This window comes from Dendrobates tinctorius, unplaced genomic scaffold, assembly GCF_039654945.1.
Source record: "Dendrobates tinctorius isolate UK_male_01 unplaced genomic scaffold, ASM3965494v1 ptg000010l, whole genome shotgun sequence".
Taxonomy (NCBI): domain Eukaryota; kingdom Metazoa; phylum Chordata; class Amphibia; order Anura; family Dendrobatidae; genus Dendrobates; species Dendrobates tinctorius.
Genome location: NW_027361678.1, coordinates 11,215,473 through 11,236,409, shown reverse-complemented (window position 1 = coordinate 11,236,409; position 20,937 = coordinate 11,215,473). Strand labels below are relative to the sequence as shown.

Here is a 20,937-nt window from a genome sequence, read left to right as displayed (position 1 = left end):
TAAAGGGGTTGTCTACTACTAGGAAAACCCTTTCTTATACTAAATTCACAGCCCTGATAAAATCATAAAGCCTATATTCACCTACCATGCCGACTTCGTTCTCGGGGTGTCACCACTCGCTCTCTCCGGGGCTCATGTGTTGTTTTTGTGACACATATCTCCAGTGTCCAATCAGTACTTGTGTCACAATGTCCACCTTTCAAGACAAACTGAATATGAAGAGGAAATCCGGGGCGCAGCTGATCTACAGACTTCCTCTTCATGTTCAGTTTGTCCGAAAGCAGAAACACTGACACCAGTGCTGATTGGACACTGCAGTCGTGTCCAAACACCGCATCACAACCCCGAGACCGTGAATGCGGACACCGCGGGAACAGAGCCGACACAGGAGGCGAGTATAGGCTTTACTATTTTATCGGGGCCAGACATGTAGTTTAAGAAGGGGCTTGTCCTAGTAGTGGACAACCCCTTTATGGTGAAAATTAGCTCTAAGTCACTAAGGGGGTTAAGTGTTCTTGACCATATTGCTTGAAACCTGTGGATGCTTAATAATGTGGAATGCATGTGTCCTTAAAGGGGTTTTTCTCACGAACAGAAGTTGATTTTTATCAATAAATAATAATTTCCACAATTCGATGTGTTTAAATAAAATCTCTCTGTGCTGAGATAATCTTATAACTGGCCCCTGCTGTACTGTGAAACAGTTGTGTCTGACTGTACCACAGCTCCTGGGCAGTGTGGTAAGCGAAGGGGTATGTAGAGATTACAGCATGGCATCACAGTCGATTCTTTTCCACAGCTGTACGGTCAGACAGCCATTACACAGTACCGCAGGGGCACATTTATAAGATTATCTCAGCACAGGAACATTTTATTTATTGCATCCAATTGTGGAAATTATTATTATTCCAAGATTTATTGTTTAAAATCAACTTCTGTTTGTGGGGAAAATCCCTTTAAGTCATTTTCCTGTAATTGGGCACCTGGCAATTAATCACAGGGGTCTGTGACTAATGTCAGTGATTGAGAGACCCCAAGACACAAACCATGAGGTTATGGGAAAACAAAAAAAATTCCATCTTTACAGCACCTACACACAAGTTGCATAATCATTTGGAACATGATGTAGAGAATGAGTTTCTAAAACCCTTGACCCCAATGCTAGAAAGCTGCCCCATCACGTCTTGCTCTGATTGTACCGTCCTTCTGATATTCAGGCAGCATAAGGTTTCTTTCTTTTTTTGGGGGTGGGCATTTAGGAAGAAGGATGGCAAGGCAGGTCCCTGGGCAATCACAATCCACACTGGAGAAGGCAGATGTGCTGCCTGAAGCTCTGAAATTCCTCCAGCCATAGGAATGGGAAGAAGAAAGCTGGTGTGTGAAGCTCAGGTTCAGCCAAACGTTAAGGGCCAGAATACAGAAATATAGAACTGAAGACATCATGTGCGAGGCGACAAGAATCCAGCAGAGAAGGCAGAGAAACACCGAGCTGTCAGGAAACTGCAATGATTCTTTGGGGAGAAGACGGCACAGAGTTGATGCTCATAGTGAAACGTATGAAGACAAACCCAGGACACCCTAAGAAGCAATAAAAGTTTACTGACAACTATCACTGTTCAGATGATACAATGGTGCGGGGGGACCCGTCTGCAGGCTGCACAACAGCCCCGTGTAACTTTGGTCCACGCAGCGGTACTAAGGCTTCAGTCTATGGAAGCTGGCAAAGTGAATATCACAGAAGGAGTCTCATGAGCAGAGAAATCAACCCAGGCTGTGATGGGCATCAGTCGCAGTCTAGAAGCGAGGAGCTCCGTAGTCGTCAGGCATCCTCTCAATGTTGTATCTACCAAAATAAAATGCAAAAATGAGGAAGCTGCAGAGGCTAGAATCCCATGTGGGAGAGCTGCGGAGCCAGGACCACCACTGCTCACCTGTGGTTAGAGAGGTACATGATGGGGACCCCAGGAATCTTCCGTATTCGTCTCTTGAGATCTCGGTCCACTGTGGCCACTATGTAACATTTGTGCTTTTATGAAAAAAAACAAATTCTATTAGATGTCAAAAAGAAAGTCTTCCCCCACGCCAACGTCGGGGCCTGTCTCCTTACTAGCACTCACCTGAGTCACCCTCTGCACCAAGCAGTCATCCGCATAGGTGCCTTGGTGTGTGCACGGAAGGCGTTCAAATGTGGGGTCCTTAGCGATCCTAAAAACAATTACATTTAAAGGGGCTGTCCAGGTCTTCAATATCGATGGCCCACCCTTAGGATGAGTCCTCTGTCTGTACACTCTGAACCCGCTTCAATCAGCTGTTATTCATGCCTGTGGCAACCAGGGCTGCAAAGGTGTGGTATAGTGGCTGTGGACGGGTACGGATTCGCCACCGGCACCTAGGGCAGTTGATCGGCGGGGTGCCGGGTGTCGCACCACCCACAAATCAGACATTGAGGACCTATCCTAAGGATGGTCCATCAATGTAAAGTCCCCCAAAAAACCTTTAACTAAGAAAAACAGTCAATAACACATCAGCTAAACTGTAGAAATGCTACAAACACCCAGCATACAGATGCCACACAGAGCCGTTATACAAGCACCAGCTAACCAACCACCATAATCGAATGCACACAACCACCATGCTAGCGCTCCACAAACCCATGATCCTCCTGTCAAGCCAGCACTCCCAGACTCATGATCCACACGCCATGCCAGTGCTCCACAATCCCGCGATCCAACCGCCATACCGGCGCTACCCAGATCCATCATGCTATCGCCATGCCACCACTACCCAAATCTACTGGGTGTGATTTGTGATGCAGGCTCCTGCGTCATCCGTAGAAGATACTAGCAATATAAATCAGATCTCACCTGAGAGCAACTCTGTATTTCTGCCCCAGTTTCTCCAGTTCTGCCATCACACAGTCTGTGATACAGGGAACACCTTATAGAGAGGCGACATGAAAAGAGTTATATAAGACAGCCGGCACACAGCAACGTTACACACTCCATACAGCTGCTACTGGGAGGCAAGAGGTTTCCCCAGTAACTTACACTTGGCGTACAGACAGTCCATCATTGACTGCACCAGGTCCAGCTTGGCTTTAATGGAGAAATTGATGAAGTTTGTGTCCACAAGGATATAGTACGGGGGTCCAAGATTTGTATTATACTGGAAGAACAGGCAAGAGGGAACCTGAGGACTAAACAGAGACACAAGTATGGCAAGTGAACATCCCCCCCGAAGCAACGCAGCCACAAGAAGCCGCTCTTGTGCAGTGCGCTCCAGGCCAATGAACCATTCATCTTCCTCTATGTTTTGTTAGAGAATGCAAAATGTGAAAATAAAATCTCTAGATTTCTATTTTTTTTTAATTAATTTTCAAAATTAAAAAAAAAAAAAAAAAAAAAATGTCTGTGTCACCATTTCACGTTTCTCCTGACTCGGGCCAGAACAGAGAGAGACGGGACATCAGTGTAACAATGAGACGTATGCAGCGTCCCTCCGATGTGTCACAAGGGTATCTCATGACATTTTACCAACGCGACTAAACGCAACATTCTAAAACAAAACTGTCCAAAAACACTATAGGATATAACATGGTTTAAAATTTCCCATGTGCATCCTGTGTTCCTCGTCGCATTGGTACCAAGGTTCAATAGGATCGTACTGCAAACGACTGATCAGCGGCAATGTGATAATGTGGAGTGCAGATCTGTGCGCGGGTCGGTTGGGTCCAGAATGTCCAAATAAAAATACTGTACATGTCTGATCTTAACCCAGGAAATCATTAGATAAATCCATGGTGGATACAGAGAGAGGCTCCTACAACAGTGATGACGTGAGTCGAACTATATGGGGCAAACAAGACTGCAAATGTCAGCATGGTGGCTCAGTGGTTAGCACTGTACAATCTATAGGGCGGCACGGTGGCTCAGTAGTGAGCACTGCACTACATACAGGGCAGCACGGTGGCTCAGCAGTTAGCACTGCACTATATACAGGGCAGCACGGTGGCTCAGCAGTTAGCACTGCACTATATACAGGGCAGCACGGTGGCTCAGCAGTTAGCACTGCACTATATACAGGGCAGCACGGCGGCTCAGAGGTTAGCACTGCACTATATACAGGGCAGCACGGCGGCTCAGAGGTTAGCACTGCACTATATACAGGGCAGCACGGCGGCTCAGAGGTTAGCACTGCACTATATACAGGGCAGCACGGCGGCTCAGAGGTTAGCACTGCACTATATACAGGGCAGCACGGCGGCTCAGAGGTTAGCACTGCACTATATACAGGGCAGCACGGCGGCTCAGAGGTTAGCACTGCACTATATACAGGGCAGCACGGCGGCTCAGAGGTTAGCACTGCACTATATACAGGGCAGCACGGCGGCTCAGAGGTTAGCACTGCACTATATACAGGGCAGCACGGCGGCTCAGAGGTTAACACTGCACTATATACAGGGCAGCACGGTGGCTCAGAGGTTAGCACTGCACTATATATAGGGCAGCATGGTGGCTCAGAGGTTAGCACTGCACTATATATAGGGCAGCATGATGGCTGAGAATGCCTCCTATCCATCACTAGAGATCAGCGGTGACATCACTGAGAATGTCTCCTACCCATCACTAGAGATCAGAGGTGACATCACTGAGAATGCCTCCTATCCATCACTAGAGATCAGCGGTGACATCACTGAGAATGCCTCCTATCCATCACTAGAGATCAGCAGTGATATCACTGAGAATGCCTCCTATCCATCACCAGAGATCAGAGGTGACATCACTGAGAATGCCTCCAATCCATCACTAGAGATCAGCGGTGACATCACTGAGAATGCCTCCTATCCATCACTAGAGATCAGCGGTGATATCACTGAGAATGCCTCCTATCCATCACTAGATATCAGCGGTGACATCACCGAGAATGCCACCTATCCATCACTAGACATCAGCGGTGACATCACTGAGAATGCCTCCTATCCATCACTAGATATCAGCGGTGACATCACTGAGAATGCCTCCTATCCATCACTAGAGATCAGCGGTGACATCACTGAGAATGCCTCCTATCCATCACTAGAGATCAGCGGTGACATCACTGAGAATGCCTCCAATCCATCACTAGAGATCAGCGGTGACATCACTGAGAATGCCTCCTATCCATCACTAGAGATCAGCGGTGATATCACTGAGAATGCCTCCTATCCATCACTAGATATCAGCGGTGACATCACCGAGAATGCCACCTATCCATCACTAGACATCAGCGGTGACATCACTGAGAATGCCTCCTATCCATCACTAGATATCAGCGGTGACATCACTGAGAATGCCTCCTATCCATCACTACAGATCAGCGGTGACATCACTGAGAATGCCTCTTATCCATCACTAGATATCAGTGGTGACATCACTGAGAATGCCACCTATCCATCACTAGAGATCAGCGGTGACATCACTGAGAATGCCACCTATCCATCACTAGAGATCAGCGGTGACATCACTGAGAATGCCTCCTATTCATCACTAGAGATCAGCGGTGACATCACTGAGAATGCCTTCTATCCATCACTAGAGATCAGTGGTGACATCACTGAGAATGCCTCCAATCCATCACTAGAGATCAGCGGTGACATCACTGAGAATGCCTCCTATCCATCACTAGAGATCAGCGGTGATATCACTGAGAATGCCTCCTATTCATCACTAGAGATCAGCGGTGACATCACTGAGAATGCCTTCTATCCATCACTAGAGATCAGTGGTGACATCACTGAGAATGCTGCTTATGGTCATACATTTCTCTCTCCTTGATGGTGCTTGGATCCTTTAACTTCTTCTTCTGAGATGCTGTTCGATCCTTTTCTTTTCTAGAGATAAGGGAATGTAGGGTTTAGAATGGAGCTGCAGACTCTTCCTCCAGCAGGAGTCCACTCTGTCTCTACTCACATGCGCGGGTCCCTCAAGTTGAGCCTTCGCTTCATCACTGCATATTTCTTTGTTTTCTTCTGTTTCCCCTGGAAGATAAGTGGCACACGATGATGAAGACACACAGGGCAATACTGGCTCATCCTCACAATAATTCACACACAGGGAGCGCTGCTCTGAATACAGCCCAACCCGAAGATGGACATCAACATGGACAACAAAGTGACTTATAGGGTTAAATGACTTTGGGCCACTGGAGTTCAGGCTGCTCCAAAGAAGTGTCAAGTATAAAAGTTGACATTAGGGAGGGTGGGCAAAGAGGGGAGAACAGGAGGGAAGGCGCCGGCGAGGTCAGAAGGGAAAGGGAGGGCGCCGGCAGGGGATAGGAGATCAGAGGGCGTATGCTGCTCTTTGTAATCCCTCTCGTGTTGTAGACGCGGAGAAGGTGGCGGTGGATAATAACGTGTCGCGCTCCGGAGTCGGCGTTTTCTTTGAGGGAAGCCGCCGGCAGAGGAGAGAAGGCCCGAGGTAAGATCAGGGCGGAGGGGAAAGAACATCAGGGGGCGCCCGACAGGGAGGTGATCATGGCCACACGGGCTCCCGCACTCACCATGCTGCCGTTCTCAGAGTCGCAAGACTATGACCTCACTTCCGGCCTTGGCTCTTTCAAACTGAAAGCGGAAGTGCGACCTCTGTACCCGGAACCGACCGTGTAGTCACGTGACCAGCGTTTCCGAACAGAAACAAGAACCGGAAAATGTTGTGAATCCGGTGTGGTACCGAGCGCCGTATGTGGGGCGTAGAGGGTGAGTATTGGGGTGTCGGGAACATGTCGGGGGTACAGGTGCTGCTCCGCTAGCTTTACTGATGATGATAATTCAGCACAACATGTGACCTCAGGGGTATGACCAGTGATTGGCTGCAGTGGTCACTTGCTACCTCTCTACATCCCGTTGTGCTGACCGTTCTGGTTACCACGTGGATTACCACCATGCTGATTCACCTCAGGTTCTTGTCAGTTGCTGCCAATCACTGTGCAGCTTACCTGCATTCTGAAAAGTCTCAGGGATGAAAGCTGTGCTGTGATTGGTTGCTTTACTTGACGCCCCGGCTGAGAGCCGCTGATTCGGTATGTCTGACGGTTGCTGATCTCTTGGCAGGAGACGACGTGCTGGAGATGCTATGAAGACGCCGTCCTTCGTCCGCACTGATGTTGTATGTTATCGGTGAGCACCGCCGGCTGGGCAGTGTGGGCTTTGTGACATCTGGGCTCCTTCCTGACCCCGCTCTCTCTTGCAGGCAGCGTCACGGGCTTGATGTGCGTGTTCCTCGTCACCATTAAATTCCTCCTTGAATTAAGTTCCCGCGTCCTAAGGTTTTGGCATCATGAGGGTCGGGAACGCGGTACGGAGCGTACCATCCTCACCTATGTGTGGGGGAAGTACCTGGAGCCTCGCTCCTGCCAGGTGTCCTGGGACTGGACTGAGCCCTGTGAGGTGGGGCAGTCCATGGGATTCCGAGTGCATGTAAGACCCCTGACGCCCTGCTGGGAATGTGCTTCCTGTCCTGCTTTCTCCATGTTGAGTTGTTTGCCTTTCCTCAGTTATTCTATAGGAATGGGCATCCCTTCCCCGTCAGCGGCACAGCCGCTCTACGAGTTCGCATCTCTCACACAGAGCTGTCAGTCGAAGTCCCGGTGACTCTGGAGGTTGTCCAGGATCCCATGAGGAACGTGGTGAAAGCTGCTTTCACGGTGCGGCGGTCGGGGAAGTATCAGATCAGCATCAGTGTGGGCCACTTCAGTGTTGGGAATAGTCCATACTATAAGGTCTTCCACCCAGGTAAGAGGTGCTGCCGAGCACCAGAGGTTGAATGCAGAGTGTCAAAAGTGTGACCCCCCACTGCCTGCTCCTTAAAGGTGTGGTTGTGCCAGCCAAGACCCATATTGTCTGCCACTTCTCTACCCTGGTCTTGACCTGCGGGGAGCAGCACACCCTACAGATTGCTCCACGTGACCAGTATGGAAATGCCGCCAGTGACAGTGAGAAGGACCTGGAAAGCTACACTCTGAGCCTCAGTGAGGTGAGCATCCGCTCTGCCCCTTAATAAGACTATGGGACCCGTTCCTGGCCCTGTCGTCACAGTATGCGCCCACTCCCTGCTCCGTCAGTAGACCCCTTTGGAGATGACTCTTCTCGCTTTCTAGCTTGGCGTGGTGGGATTGGCTGATGGCTGCTACCAAACAACAGTCTGCCTTGGAAAACAACAGCGGGTGCTGATGCTACTGACTCTTCTCCAGACGGGCTGTTTCCAGGCCACTCTGCGCTACAAGGGACAACCTGTTAGCAACGGACACTTCTACATCATCGTCCTGAGTGGTGAGCTCCTCCTTGTGGGTATGCTGCTCCTTGTAGTCCTTGCCGGTTTGTGACTGTTGCCTCTTGTGTTGTAGATGCGGAGAAGGTGGCGGTGGATAATAACGTGTCACGCTCAGGAGTCGGTGTTTTTTTCGAGGGTTATCTATATCCTCCTTCTAGTACACCTAATGTTTCTGGGTATCAGAACTTGTCCTCCCCTAGGCAGAGAGAGGACAGCACCCCATTGTTTAGTGCTTCTGCCCTGGAGAGGGTGAAGAAGCCGAAGAAGGTGTATTTCTACATCTCCCCGAAGGTGTGTGAGCATGGATGCATGTGGTGGCCGCTGTCTGCGCCTCTCCTCATCATTGTGTTTTCTGCTGCAGCAACTCTCCATCAAGGAGTTCTATCTGCGGATCATCCCCTGGCGTCTCTTCACGTTCCGCGTGTGTCCTGGCACCAAGGTGGGTCACCAGCCTACTCCTGCCACACCTCTCATATTCAACTCAAATTCCAAAAAATGTGGTCCACTGTGTAAAATGTGCAGAAAGCAAAAATAATGACCTGGAAATGTCATCACCACATTTTATCACACAGATCAGAAGTTGGATGTGGGACATTTCTCCTTTTTGTTTGAAAGATAAATTCATTTAGATATTGATGGCAGAGACATCTCAGAGGAGTTAGTTACAAAATGCTGCAGAAGTGGTACTGATGGACCGCAGCTTGAGGGTCACATGACCGTGTATATGGAGCATGTGAGAGGTAGTGTCTCCAGAAGCAAAGATGGTCGGAGGTCACCAATCTGAGAACTGTGTTTAGTGACTGTGGAACAACTTCAGAAACGTTCCTCAGTGTAAGATTAAGAGTTAATATCATCCATCTCCAGCACAAAATATCACAAGATCCAGAAATTCTTCTGCACGAGAGACTAGGCCAACAGTCCTTATTGGAGGCTTGTGACCTTCGGGCCCTCAGACTGCACTGTATACAGGCATGAATCACTGCATGGGCTCAGGAATAATCCAGGAATTATCTGTGATTACAGGTCACCAAACCATCCACAGAGAAGGCTCCATCATATAAAGAATAAGCAGTATATATGCACAATCCAGAAACTGCTTTCTTCTCTGGGCCAAAGATCAGCTGTGCTGAATGGAGAAAAATGTTCTGTGGTCGGAGGAATCAAAATGTGAAATTCTTTATGGAAACTATACACAGATGCTTGTCAAGGAGGAAAGGAACCATCCGGCTTGTCATGGAGGAAAATGAAAATCTGGCTTGTCATGGAGGAGAATGACCATTCTGCTTCCATGACAGCAATATGGCTCTGCAGAAGAAGAGTCCGAGGAATGAAATGGCCACCTGCAGTCTGGACCTTCAGCCAATAGAAAATATTAAATTAAAAATCCCTCAGAGACTCCAAACTGTCTAACAGTGAAATTCTGACAAACTAAAAGGGGACAACGTTCCTCTGCCATAATGCCAGTGACTATCTTCTCACCTCCCAGCATTTACAGACTGTTGTGAGAAGAGGGGATAATGCACGACGCTGTCCTAAGATGTAGCTGCCATCAGTTCCTAAATGAGACATTTTCTTTTCTGGTTAAATGGAGAAATGTCCAACGTTCACCTTCTGATGTGTTTACGTTTCTGGGTGTAATGTGGAAATTTCATGGCCTCATCACATTGTCAGAGGTTGGCGCTCTGCATTACGGTTGAACCCATTAATTTGTCCATCTCTGTGGCTTTCCTAGCTTCTTTACTTGCCCCCGGACCCTCTGCACGGCCTTTTGTCCTTACAAGTTGATGATGGGCTGCAGCCCCCAGTAGAAATCAGCTGCAAGGAGCGGAACATCATAGCGGCCACTTTTGCTCGTTTCCTGCACTTGAACATTGGTAATGCAATGAGTATGTAGTGGAGGGAGGGGGTGATGGCTGCCTGTGGGAGGGGGTGATAGCTGCGTGCCGTTGGGTGTGGGGGGGGTGTGATGGCTGCGTGCCTGCGGGGGGGGGGGGGGGGGGGTGATGGCTGGGTGCCTGTGGGGGGGGGGGGGTGATGGCTGGGTGCCTGTGGGGGGGGGGGGGTGATGGCTGGGTGCCTGTGTGTGTAGGGGCTGATGGCTTCATGCCTGTGTGTGTGTGTGTGTTGGGAGTGATGGCTTCATGCCTGTGTGTGGGGGGTGACTGCTGCATGCCTGTGTGTGTGTGGGGTGCTGGCAGCGTGCCTGTGTGTGTTTGGAGGGGGTGACAGCTGCGTGTCTGCGGGGGGGGGTGACGGCTGCGTGTGTGTGTGGGTGACGGCTCGTGTGTGGGGTGGGGGGTGACGGCTGTGTGTGTGGGGTGGGGAGTGACGGCTGCGTGCCTGTGTGTGGCGTGACGGCTGCGTGTGTCTGTGTGGGGGGGGTGATGGCTGTGTGCCTGTGTGTGGGGAGTGACGGCTGCGTGTGTGTGTGGTGGGTGACGGGTGCTTGCTTGTGTGTGTGTGTGTGGGGAGTGACGGCTGCTTGCCTGTGTGTGTGTGGGGGGGGTGACGGCTGCGTGCCTTTTTGTGTGTCGGGGGTGATGGCTACGTGCCTGTGTGTGGGGGGTAACGGCTGCGTGCCTGTGTGTGTGTGTGTGTGTGGGGGGGTGACGGCTGCGTGCCTGTGTGTGTGGGGTGACTGCTGCGTGCTTGTGTGTGGGGGGTGACGGCTGCGTGCTTGTGTGTGTGTGGGGGGGGTGACGGCTGCGTGCTTGTGTGTGTGTGGGGGGGTGACGGCTGCGTGCTTGTGTGTGTGTGGGGGGGTGACGGCTGCGTGCTTGTGTGTGTGTGTGGGGGGGTGACGGCTGCGTGCTTGTGTGGGGGGGGTGACGGCTGCGTGCTTGTGTGTGGGGGGGTGACGGCTGCGTGCTTGTGTGTGGGGGGGTGACGGCTGCGTGCCTGTGTGTGTGTGGGGGGCTGACGGCTGCGTGCCTGTGTGTGTGTGTGGGGGGGGGTGACGCCTGTGTGTGTGGGTTTCTTTACTTGCCCTCAGACTCTCTGCACGGCCTTTTGTCCTTACAAGTTGATGATAGGCTGCAGCCCCCAGTAGAAATCAGCTGCAAGGGGCGGACCATCATAGCAACCACTTCTACTCGTTTCCTGCACTTGAACATTGGTAATGCAATGACGAATGTGTAATGGGCATGTAGTGGGGGGGAGGGGGTGACGGCTGCCTGTGGGAGGGGGTGACGGTTGCGTGCCTGTGTGTGTAGGAGGGGGCGACGGTTACGTCCTTGTGTGTGTGTGTCGGGGGGGTGTCGGCTGCATGTCTGTGTGTGTGTGGGGGGGTGACGGATGCGTGCCTGTGTGTGTGGGGGAGGTGACCGCTTCGTGCCTTTGTGTGTTTGTGTGGGGGGTGACGGCTGCATGCCTGTGTGTTTGAGGTGGGGGTGACGGCTGCGTGCCTGTGTGTGTGGGGGGGTGACGGCTGCGTGCCTGTGTGTGTGGGGGGGTGACGGCTGCGTGCCTGTGTGTGTGGGGGGGTGACGGCTGCGTGCCTGTGTGTGTGTGTGGGGGAGTGACGGCTGCATGCCTGTGTGTGTGGGGGGGTGACGGCTGCGTGCCTGTGGGGGGCTGACGGCTGCATGCTGTGTGTGTGTGTGTGTGTGTGTGTGTGTGGGGTGGCGGCTGCGTGCTTGTGGGGGGGGGGTGACTGCTGATGGCTTTGAGTGTGTGGGGGGGTGATGGCTGCAAGTGCCTGTGTGTGTGGGCGGAAAGTGACTGCTGCATCACTGTAGTGAAGGGTGATGGTTGCGTGGCTGTGGGGGGAGGTTATGGCTGCTTGTCTCTGTGAGTATGTGTGGGTGGGGCGGACGCGACAGCCATGTGACTGTAGTGGGGGATGATGGCTACGTTCCTGTGTCGGGGGGAGGTGTCGTCTGCGTGCCTGTAGTGGAGGGTAATGGCTGCGTGCATGTAGGTAGGGGAGGTGACGGTTGTGTGTGTGTGTGTGGGGGGGGGGGGGGCTGTGACGGCTGTGTGCCATTAAGTGGGGTGGGAGGCTTCATAGATGAGTGGTGGTGGACCCCATGATGGACATTGCCCACGGACTGCTTTTCAACACGATTTTGCTTTTCAGGTGGATCAGAGACTTTCCAGGATAAAGTCCGTTTTTTTCAGAGAGAGCTTAAAATGATTCACTGCAAGAAGAACCGCAGCAAAGTCACCTTGAGAGTCTGCCGCCATGCACTGCTGGAGAGTGTGAGTAGTAGTCCTACGGTGTCTACAAGTCTATATCCTTATACCCGGTGTCCCCCTGTGACCCCATTATATCTGTCTTTTATTGCAGTCGCTACGAGCAACAAGAAATTTTTCTGCCTCCGACTGGAGCAAAAACTTCGAAGTGATATTCCAGGATGAAGAGGGTGAGTGTCTGCTCACTCTGGCAGCTCGGTCTGGTCTCTGCCCCTTTGACATTCTCTCTCGTTGGCAGCTCTAGATTGGGGTGGTCCGCGGCGGGAGTGGTTTGAGCTGATTTGTAAAGTTCTCTTTGATACAAACAACAAACTCTTTACTCGATTTAGTGACACAAGTCAAGGCCTGGTGAGTCCACGCCCTTCCCAGCCGTCCGTGTCTGACTGCCTCTCCCTCCCCGCCATCTGCGTCTGACTGCCTCTCCCTTCCCGCCGTCCGCGTCTGACTGCCTCTCCCTCCCCCGCCGTCCGCGTCTGACTGCCTCTCCCTCCCCCGCCGTCCGCGTCTGACTGCCTCTCCCTCCCCCGCCGTCCGCGTCTGACTGCCTCTCCCTCCCCCGCCGTCCGCGTCTGACTGCCTCTCCCTCCCCCGCCGTCCGCGTCTGACTGCCTCTCCCTCCCCCGCCGTCCGCGTCTGACTGCCTCTCCCTCCCCCGCCGTCCGCGTCTGACTGCCTCTCCCTCCCCCGCCGTCCGCGTCTGACTGCCTCTCCCTCCCCCGCCGTCCGCGTCTGACTGCCTCTCCCTCCCCCGCCGTCCGCGTCTGACTGCCTCTCCCTCCCCCGCCGTCCGCGTCTGACTGCCTCTCCCTCCCCCGCCGTCCGCGTCTGACTGCCTCTCCCTCCCCCGCCGTCCGCGTCTGACTGCCTCTCCCTCCCCCGCCGTCCGCGTCTGACTGCCTCTCCCTCCCCCGCCGTCCGCGTCTGACTGCCTCTCCCTCCCCCGCCGTCCGCGTCTGACTGCCTCTCCCTCCCCCGCCGTCCGCGTCTGACTGCCTCTCCCTCCCCCGCCGTCCGCGTCTGACTGCCTCTCCCTCCCCCGCCGTCCGCGTCTGACTGCCTCTCCCTCCCCCGCCGTCCGCGTCTGACTGCCTCTCCCTCCCCCGCCGTCCGCGTCTGACTGCCTCTCCCTCCCCCGCCGTCCGCGTCTGACTGCCTCTCCCTCCCCCGCCGTCCGCGTCTGACTGCCTCTCCCTCCCCCGCCGTCCGCGTCTGACTGCCTCTCCCTCCCCCGCCGTCCGCGTCTGACTGCCTCTCCCTCCCCCGCCGTCCGCGTCTGACTGCCTCTCCCTCCCCCGCCGTCCGCGTCTGACTGCCTCTCCCTCCCCCGCCGTCCGCGTCTGACTGCCTCTCCCTCCCCCGCCGTCCGCGTCTGACTGCCTCTCCCTCCTCCGCCGTCCGCGTCTGACTGCCTCTCCCTCCTCCGCGTCTGACTGCCTCTCCCTCGTCCGCGTCTGACTGCCTCTCCCTCGTCCGCGTCTGACTGCCTCTCCCTCGTCCGCGTCTGACTGCCTCTCCCTCGTCCGCGTCTGACTGCCTCTCCCTCGTCCGCGTCTGACTGCCTCTCCCTCGTCCGCGTCTGACTGCCTCTCCCTCGTCCGCGTCTGACTGCCTCTCCCTCCCCCGCCGTCCGCGTCTGACTGCCTCTCCCTCCCCCGCCGTCCGCGTCTGACTGCCTCTCCCTCCCCCGCCGTCCGCGTCTGACTGCCTCTCCCTCCCCCGCCGTCCGCGTCTGACTGCCTCTCCCTCCCCCGCCGTCCGCGTCTGACTGCCTCTCCCTCCCCCGCCGTCCGCGTCTGACTGCCTCTCCCTCCCCCGCCGTCCGCGTCTGACCGCCTCTCCCTCCCCCGCCGTCCGCGTCTGACCGCCTCTCCCTCCCCCCGCCGTCCGCGTCTGACCGCCTCTCCCTCCCCCGCCGTCCGCGTCTGACCGCCTCTCCCTCCCCCGCCGTCCGCGTCTGACCGCCTCTCCCTCCCCCGCCGTCCGCGTCTGACCGCCTCTCCCTCCCCCGCCGTCCGCGTCTGACCGCCTCTCCCTCCCCCGCCGTCCGCGTCTGACCGCCTCTCCCTCCCCCGCCGTCCGCGTCTGACCGCCTCTCCCTCCCCCGCCGTCCGCGTCTGACCGCCTCTCCCTCCCCCGCCGTCCGCGTCTGACCGCCTCTCCCTCCCCCGCCGTCCGCGTCTGACCGCCTCTCCCTCCCCCGCCGTCCGCGTCTGACTGCCTCTCCCTCCCCCGCCGTCCGCGTCTGACTGCCTCTCCCTCCCCCGCCGTCCGCGTCTGACTGCCTCTCCCTCCTCCGCCGTCCGCGTCTGACTGCCTCTCCCTCCTCCGCGTCTGACTGCCTCTCCCTCGTCCGCGTCTGACTGCCTCTCCCTCGTCCGCGTCTGACTGCCTCTCCCTCGTCCGCGTCTGACTGCCTCTCCCTCGTCCGCGTCTGACTGCCTCTCCCTCCTCCGCGTCTGACTGCCTCTCCCTCGTCCGCGTCTGACTGCCTCTCCCCCGCCGTCCGCGTCTGACTGCCTCTCCCTCCCCCGCCGTCCGCGTCTGACTGCCTCTCCCTCCCCCGCCGTCCGCGTCTGACCGCCTCTCCCTCCCCCGCCGTCCGCGTCTGACCGCCTCTCCCTCCCCCGCCGTCCGCGTCTGACCGCCTCTCCCTCCCCCGCCGTCCGCGTCTGACCGCCTCTCCCTCCCCCGCCGTCCGCGTCTGACCGCCTCTCCCTCCCCCGCCGTCCGCGTCTGACCGCCTCTCCCTCCCCCGCCGTCCGCGTCTGACCGCCTCTCCCTCCCCCGCCGTCCGCGTCTGACCGCCTCTCCCTCCCCCGCCGTCCGCGTCTGACCGCCTCTCCCTCCCCCGCCGTCCGCGTCTGACCGCCTCTCCCTCCCCCGCCGTCCGCGTCTGACCGCCTCTCCCTCCCCCGCCGTCCGCGTCTGACCGCCTCTCCCTCCCCCGCCGTCCGCGTCTGACCGCCTCTCCCTCCCCCGCCGTCCGCGTCTGACCGCCTCTCCCTCCCCCGCCGTCCGCGTCTGACCGCCTCTCCCTCCCCCGCCGTCCGCGTCTGACCGCCTCTCCCTCCCCCGCCGTCCGCGTCTGACCGCCTCTCCCTCCCCCGCCGTCCGCGTCTGACCGCCTCTCCCTCCCCCGCCGTCCGCGTCTGACCGCCTCTCCCTCCCCCGCCGTCCGCGTCTTGACCGCCTCTCCCTCCCTCCCCCGCCGTCCGCGTCTTGACCGCCTCTCCCTCCCTCCCCCGCCGTCCGCGTCTTGACCGCCTCTCCCTCCCTCCCCCGCCGTCCGCGTCTTGACCGCCTCTCCCTCCCTCCCCCGCCGTCCGCGTCTTGACCGCCTCTCCCTCCCTCCCCCGCCGTCCGCGTCTTGACCGCCTCTCCCTCCCTCCCCCGCCGTCCGCGTCTTGACCGCCTCTCCCTCCCTCCCCCGCCGTCCGCGTCTTGACCGCCTCTCCCTCCCTCCCCCGCCGTCCGCGTCTTGACCGCCTTTCCCTCCCTCCCCCGCCGTCCGCGTCTTGACCGCCTCTCCCTCCCTCCCCCGCCGTCCGCGTCTTGACCGCCTCTCCCTCCCTCCCCCGCCGTCCGCGTCTTGACCGCCTCTCCCTCCCTCCCCCGCCGTCCGCGTCTTGACCGCCTCTCCCTCCCTCCCCCGCCGTCCGCGTCTGACTGCCTCCACCCTTCTCGGTGTCTCACTGCCCCCCAGCCCTCCCCATCTCTGATGATTATCTCCTTGTCTGCTCCCCAGCATTTTCTTTGGGGTCTTATAATTGGGGGTTTCTCTTCTAGGTACACCCAAACCCATGTCGCCCAGCAGGATTACGCATCAAGCTGTACGAGTTTGCTGGTAGGGTGGTAGGAAAATGCCTATTTGAGTCTTCCCAAGGGGGATGTTATGAGCAACTGGTGAGGGCTCGGTTCACCCGATCCTTCCTGGCACAGATCATTGGACTCCGCATGCATTATAAGGTGAGACATGGTGTCCTTCCTCCGACCACCCAGCAGTCACATTGTAGGACTACTTGCCATCTTCCAGATACTCCCCGTGGCCGCCCGACTCCACTGAGACATCATCCACGGGGGATGGGGCTGCCGAGCACATACATTTCCCACACTGCCCTTCTACCTGCCGAACCCCACTTCAGGCATATTATAAGACCCACATGGAAGGCGACTGATGGGACCCGCAGGGTGTGAGCAGTATATGGCACCCGGAAGTGAGGGTCTTACTCGACCTGCAGGGTGGGAAAACAGACATAACCCCCAAAGGCGGGGATGGGGTTGGAGCAGACGGGACTCACAAAAAGGATGGGGGTGATGCGGGACTGATGGGACCTGATGAGGGGAGGGTGGACACATGAGGAGATTCATCATTTTATTTTTCTCTTCAGTTCTTCGAAACAGACGACCCTGATTTTTTCCAGTCCAAGGTTCTGTATGTTTTGTCCAATGACGTCTCTGATGCAGACCTGGTCTTTGCTGAAGAGAAGTATGGCCGTGGGGGTCAGCTGGAGAAGGTGGGTGCCATGTGTGAGCACGTAATTGTGTTTTATCAAGCATGAAAGGATCTGTCAGTGACTAACAATGGAGTATGCCAGTATGCCATGTCTGTGGATTGCCAGTCTTCTTCCTCTTGCAGATGGTGGACCTGGTGCCCGGGGGTTCGCACATTCCAGTCTCCAATGACAATAAGATCTATTACCTGAACCTTTTGGCACAGCATCGTCTCTGTAATCAGATGCGGGAGGAGGTGGAGCATTTCCTGAAAGGTGAGCTGATAGTGGGGGTCAGTGCGGAGGGCGCATGGTGACTAGCGAAGGGGTTATCGTGGGAAATGCATGGTGACAAGCATGCGGGGTCAGCGCCGAAGGATGCATGATGAGCAGTGGGGTTCAGCGCAGGAGGACGCCATGGTGATCAGTGCGGGATTCAGTGAAGGGTCAACGTGTGGGGACGCATGGCGACCAGAAGCGGGGGGTCAGCGCGGGGAAACACATGATCAGTGTGAGGGTCAGCGTGGGGAGACGCATGGTGACAAATACGGGGGGGTTAGCGCAGGGAGACGCATGGTGATCAGTGTGGGGTACAGCGTGGGGGACGCATGCTGACCAGCACTGACTGCGGCCTCTGTTTCCTCAGGACTTAATGAGCTCGTCCCTGATAATCTCTTGGGCATATTCGATGAGAATGAATTAGAGGTAAGAATCGGCCATTTATCACTTCAGGCCCAAAGGGGAATAGATTATAACAGATCGCTAAATCATTAGCTCTAGTGTATAAAGGGCTTGTCCACTACTAGGACAGCCCTTCTCATACCCCACACTTGGCTCTAATAATATAATAAAACCTATACTCACCTAACGAGCTGACAATGTTCCCGCGGTGTCGGCACTCGCTCTCCCGAGGGTCCCGTGTGGTTGTTGTGACATGTGACCCTGGTGTCACTCTCCCTGCCTCCTGTCGAATTGAACATGAAGAGGAAGTTGGGGATCAGTTGCAGCTTGGGCTTCCTCTTTATGTTCGATTTATCTGAAAGCGGAGATACATGTCACAACAACCACATGAGGGACCCGGAAGTGCGAGTGCTGACACTGCGGTAACGACGCCAGCACGGGAGGTCAATATAAGCTTTATTATTGTATAGGGGCCAAGTGTGGGGAATGAGAAGGGCTGTCCTAGTAGTGCACAACCCCTTTAACATAAGAGATGTGGGGCAATGAAATTAAATACACCATTCACGGTTACAATAAGCTTCCACACATTTATTGGGAGTTTTTACTACAAACTGTCATTACATGGTGAAGATCCAGAATAAAGAAGTACATTTCTTGCAATTTCCAGTTGGAGCTCTGTTACCTGCCGCTTGTAATGCCGCTCTGGAGCGTCCAGCAGTGGTCTCCATACATTGCCGGCCTCCTTTTCCCATCATTCCTCTTCTCAATGGCACCAATGTTTTGATGGACTCCCACCATGTTCATCACTGCTGGCTCCACTCTTCTATAGGATTGGAGTACGTGAATCTTCAGAGACTTGTCCCCCTAGCACATGGTAACACATGAGCATCTCATCCGCCTGCTCTCTCTAATTGCAAAACTCCTGAACAGACGCTCTTCACCCCTTCACGACACCGACATGTAGATCGTATGTGGTGTCCCTGCCTTTGAGGTGGCTCTGACGCTCATTCTGCACCTTCCACACACAAGGCAACTGATCTGATCAGCCACCATCTGCCTTTGTAACAGCCGTGGTTGGAATCGCCATCCACCACTGGTATAACTACACTGTTTTATCAAGACCAAAGTCAGCGCAGCCGTCTACCAGAAAATTTTAGAGCACTTCATGCTTCCCTCTGCCGACAAGCTTTTTGGAGATGGACATTTCATTCTCCAGCAGGACTTGGCACCTGTCCACACTACCAAAAGTACCAATACCTGGTGTAAAAACAACAGTATCACTGTGCTTGATTGGCCAGCAAACTCACCCGACCTTAACCCCATAGAGAATCTATAGGATATTGTAAAGAGGAAGATAAGAAACACCAGACCCCACAATGTCGATGAGCTGAAGGATACTTTCAAAGCAACCTGGGCTTCCATAACCCCTCAGCAGTGCCACAGGCTGATCGCCTCCATGCAACACCGCAGTGATGCCGTAATTGATGCCAAATGAGCCTCAACCAAGTATTGTGTGCATTTACTGAACATACATTTCAGTAGGCCAACACTTCAGATTGTAAAATCATTTCTCAAGCTGGTGTTATAAAGTATTCTAATATACTGAGATAATGACTTTTGGGTTTTCATTGGCTGTAAGCCATAATCATCAACATTAACAGAAATAAACACGTGAAATAGATCGCTCTGTAATGACTCTATATAATATAGGAGTATCACTTTTTGTATTGAAGAACTGAAATAAATTAACTTTTTGATGATATTCTAATTTTGTGAGATGCACCTGTATAAGTGCATATATCAGCACATTTTTCTCATATGTAGGTAGGCACCTGAGACATTTAAAATCCTACAATTATATGTAGGCAGTCTTCAAAGCCACTTAACAACCCTACAAAAACCCAGTAAACAAACTACAAGAAACCCCTCAACACTAGAAATCCTCCAAGTATAATTACCACTACATTTCACACCAATACACTGATCCCATAACATGCACACAGTTCAAAAAGGCATCGATATCTCTTCAAGTTAGTGGACTAGATTATTTAATGCAAAATAACTTGTACTGGAGGTAGACCAAGTTCTCACTAAAAGTGAAATACAAAGGTAAGAAAAACCTTCTGCTTCAGCATTAAAAATCACTTTTACTGTAATGTGAGTGTTTTCCTGGATTTTAGCACCAAATTCTGTGAGCGAAATACATTTTTCATCTATGCCTTTAGAACTCCAAATAAAATTTGTTTAGCAAGCGCTCAGGAAATCAGTACAGCACAGCCCCTTGTATGGTGGTCTCAGGACTTCTGGTTTATTAGCATATGTAGCCACATTAAATAGGGTCACAATAGAAGGAAAACTTCCATCAGAACTATGAGCCATTAGGAGCTTTAGGGGCGTGAATGCAAATGTGACATTTTCCTGCCCATCAGAGTTATTTGATCACATGGCAGAAGTTAATAGGCAAGATGGAGACCACAGTTACAAAATGGATTCTGTTCTCTCACTGCTCACACACCACTGCCCGATGTAACATTGCAACATCACACATTGCTCAGTATTCTGACCATTGTTTTACGTTGCCCCTGATACATGATAGGTGTAGTTAGGTCTCCTACCCCAGCTGCCTCCCTATATCTGGATGATTTATATCTTAGATTTGAGCTCTTGTGGACGAGGATTATATGCTTTTTTTTTTTTTCCAGCTCCTTATGTGCGGTACTGGGCACATAGCCGTGCAGGAATTCCAGGCTCATGCTGTGGTCATTGGAGGTTCCTGGTTTTTCAGGGAGAAGGTAAGGATTAGAGTCACCCAGGAACTAACAGATGGAGGTACTCTTGGAGTGAAGTACTGAGGTGAACACCTCCTTCAGTGATATAGGCCAGTGCTTCATCTGGATTTCCCTGGTTCTTGTATCTGCCCCTTTGGTGTTCTTGTGACTTCTCTTTAGAGCTGACAAGTTACATGGGTGGTCTGAAGTCCAAAGTAATTTTCCTTCTAAATCCCTCTCTATTTAGTGCCATAATCTAAACTGTTTTCTAATATAGAACACAAGGAGAAGGTTCTGATTGGAAAGGTGTGCATGAATATATCAAATGCTTTATTACATTCCATTAAAAAAAGATTGAAAATATCCGATAGGAGGAGATGAAGTTATTGACGCATGTCTGGCATTGCTGCCCTTGGTAATAGAGAAACTTCATCTCCTCCTATCATGGATAAGTTTAATCCTTCACCTTTAGCACTACCATTACCGATGGTCAGCGGT

General features: G+C 53.9%; 2 protein-coding genes across 2 annotated transcripts in view; one reads left to right on the top strand and one right to left on the bottom strand.

Moving 5' to 3' along the window:
* Positions 1–1,579: 1,579 nt before the first annotated feature.
* On the bottom strand, positions 1,580–6,666 carry FCF1 (FCF1 rRNA-processing protein). Its single transcript, XM_073586828.1, has 8 exons — positions 6,538–6,666; positions 5,949–6,016; positions 5,798–5,869; positions 3,048–3,196; positions 2,865–2,937; positions 2,118–2,205; positions 1,932–2,026; positions 1,580–1,843 (listed from the first exon to the last, which is right to left on the bottom strand). Exons 1-8 carry the CDS (start codon positions 6,538–6,540, stop codon positions 1,795–1,797), a joined length of 597 nt encoding a protein of 198 aa, XP_073442929.1. The 5' UTR covers positions 6,541–6,666; the 3' UTR covers positions 1,580–1,794.
* The window catches only part of AREL1 (apoptosis resistant E3 ubiquitin protein ligase 1), a 21,135-nt gene continuing 6,796 nt past the window's right edge, over positions 6,599–20,937 (top strand). The window contains exons 1-17 of the mRNA XM_073586822.1: positions 6,599–6,733; positions 7,088–7,153; positions 7,227–7,453; positions 7,531–7,768; positions 7,846–8,009; positions 8,134–8,305; positions 8,380–8,597; positions 8,668–8,745; positions 10,039–10,180; positions 12,385–12,506; positions 12,595–12,670; positions 12,739–12,848; positions 16,287–16,466; positions 16,889–17,014; positions 17,137–17,266; positions 17,637–17,695; positions 20,374–20,463. Of these exons, the coding sequence (XP_073442923.1) occupies positions 7,138–7,153; positions 7,227–7,453; positions 7,531–7,768; positions 7,846–8,009; positions 8,134–8,305; positions 8,380–8,597; positions 8,668–8,745; positions 10,039–10,180; positions 12,385–12,506; positions 12,595–12,670; positions 12,739–12,848; positions 16,287–16,466; positions 16,889–17,014; positions 17,137–17,266; positions 17,637–17,695; positions 20,374–20,463 (2,148 nt within the window). The 5' untranslated portion in view covers positions 6,599–6,733; positions 7,088–7,137. The remainder of the gene's footprint in view (positions 6,734–7,087; positions 7,154–7,226; positions 7,454–7,530; positions 7,769–7,845; positions 8,010–8,133; positions 8,306–8,379; positions 8,598–8,667; positions 8,746–10,038; positions 10,181–12,384; positions 12,507–12,594; positions 12,671–12,738; positions 12,849–16,286; positions 16,467–16,888; positions 17,015–17,136; positions 17,267–17,636; positions 17,696–20,373; positions 20,464–20,937) is intronic.

What these genes read in the sequence shown, in the direction of transcription:
- FCF1 (XM_073586828.1), bottom strand. An exon ending in AAATACAGAGTTGCTCTCAG is followed by an intron (nt 2,206 to 2,864) that starts GTGAGATCTGAT and finishes AATTGTTTTTAG; the next exon opens with GATCGCTAAGGACCCCACAT. An exon ending in TGGTGCAGAGGGTGACTCAG is followed by an intron (nt 2,027 to 2,117) that starts GTGAGTGCTAGT and finishes TTTTCATAAAAG; the next exon opens with CACAAATGTTACATAGTGGC.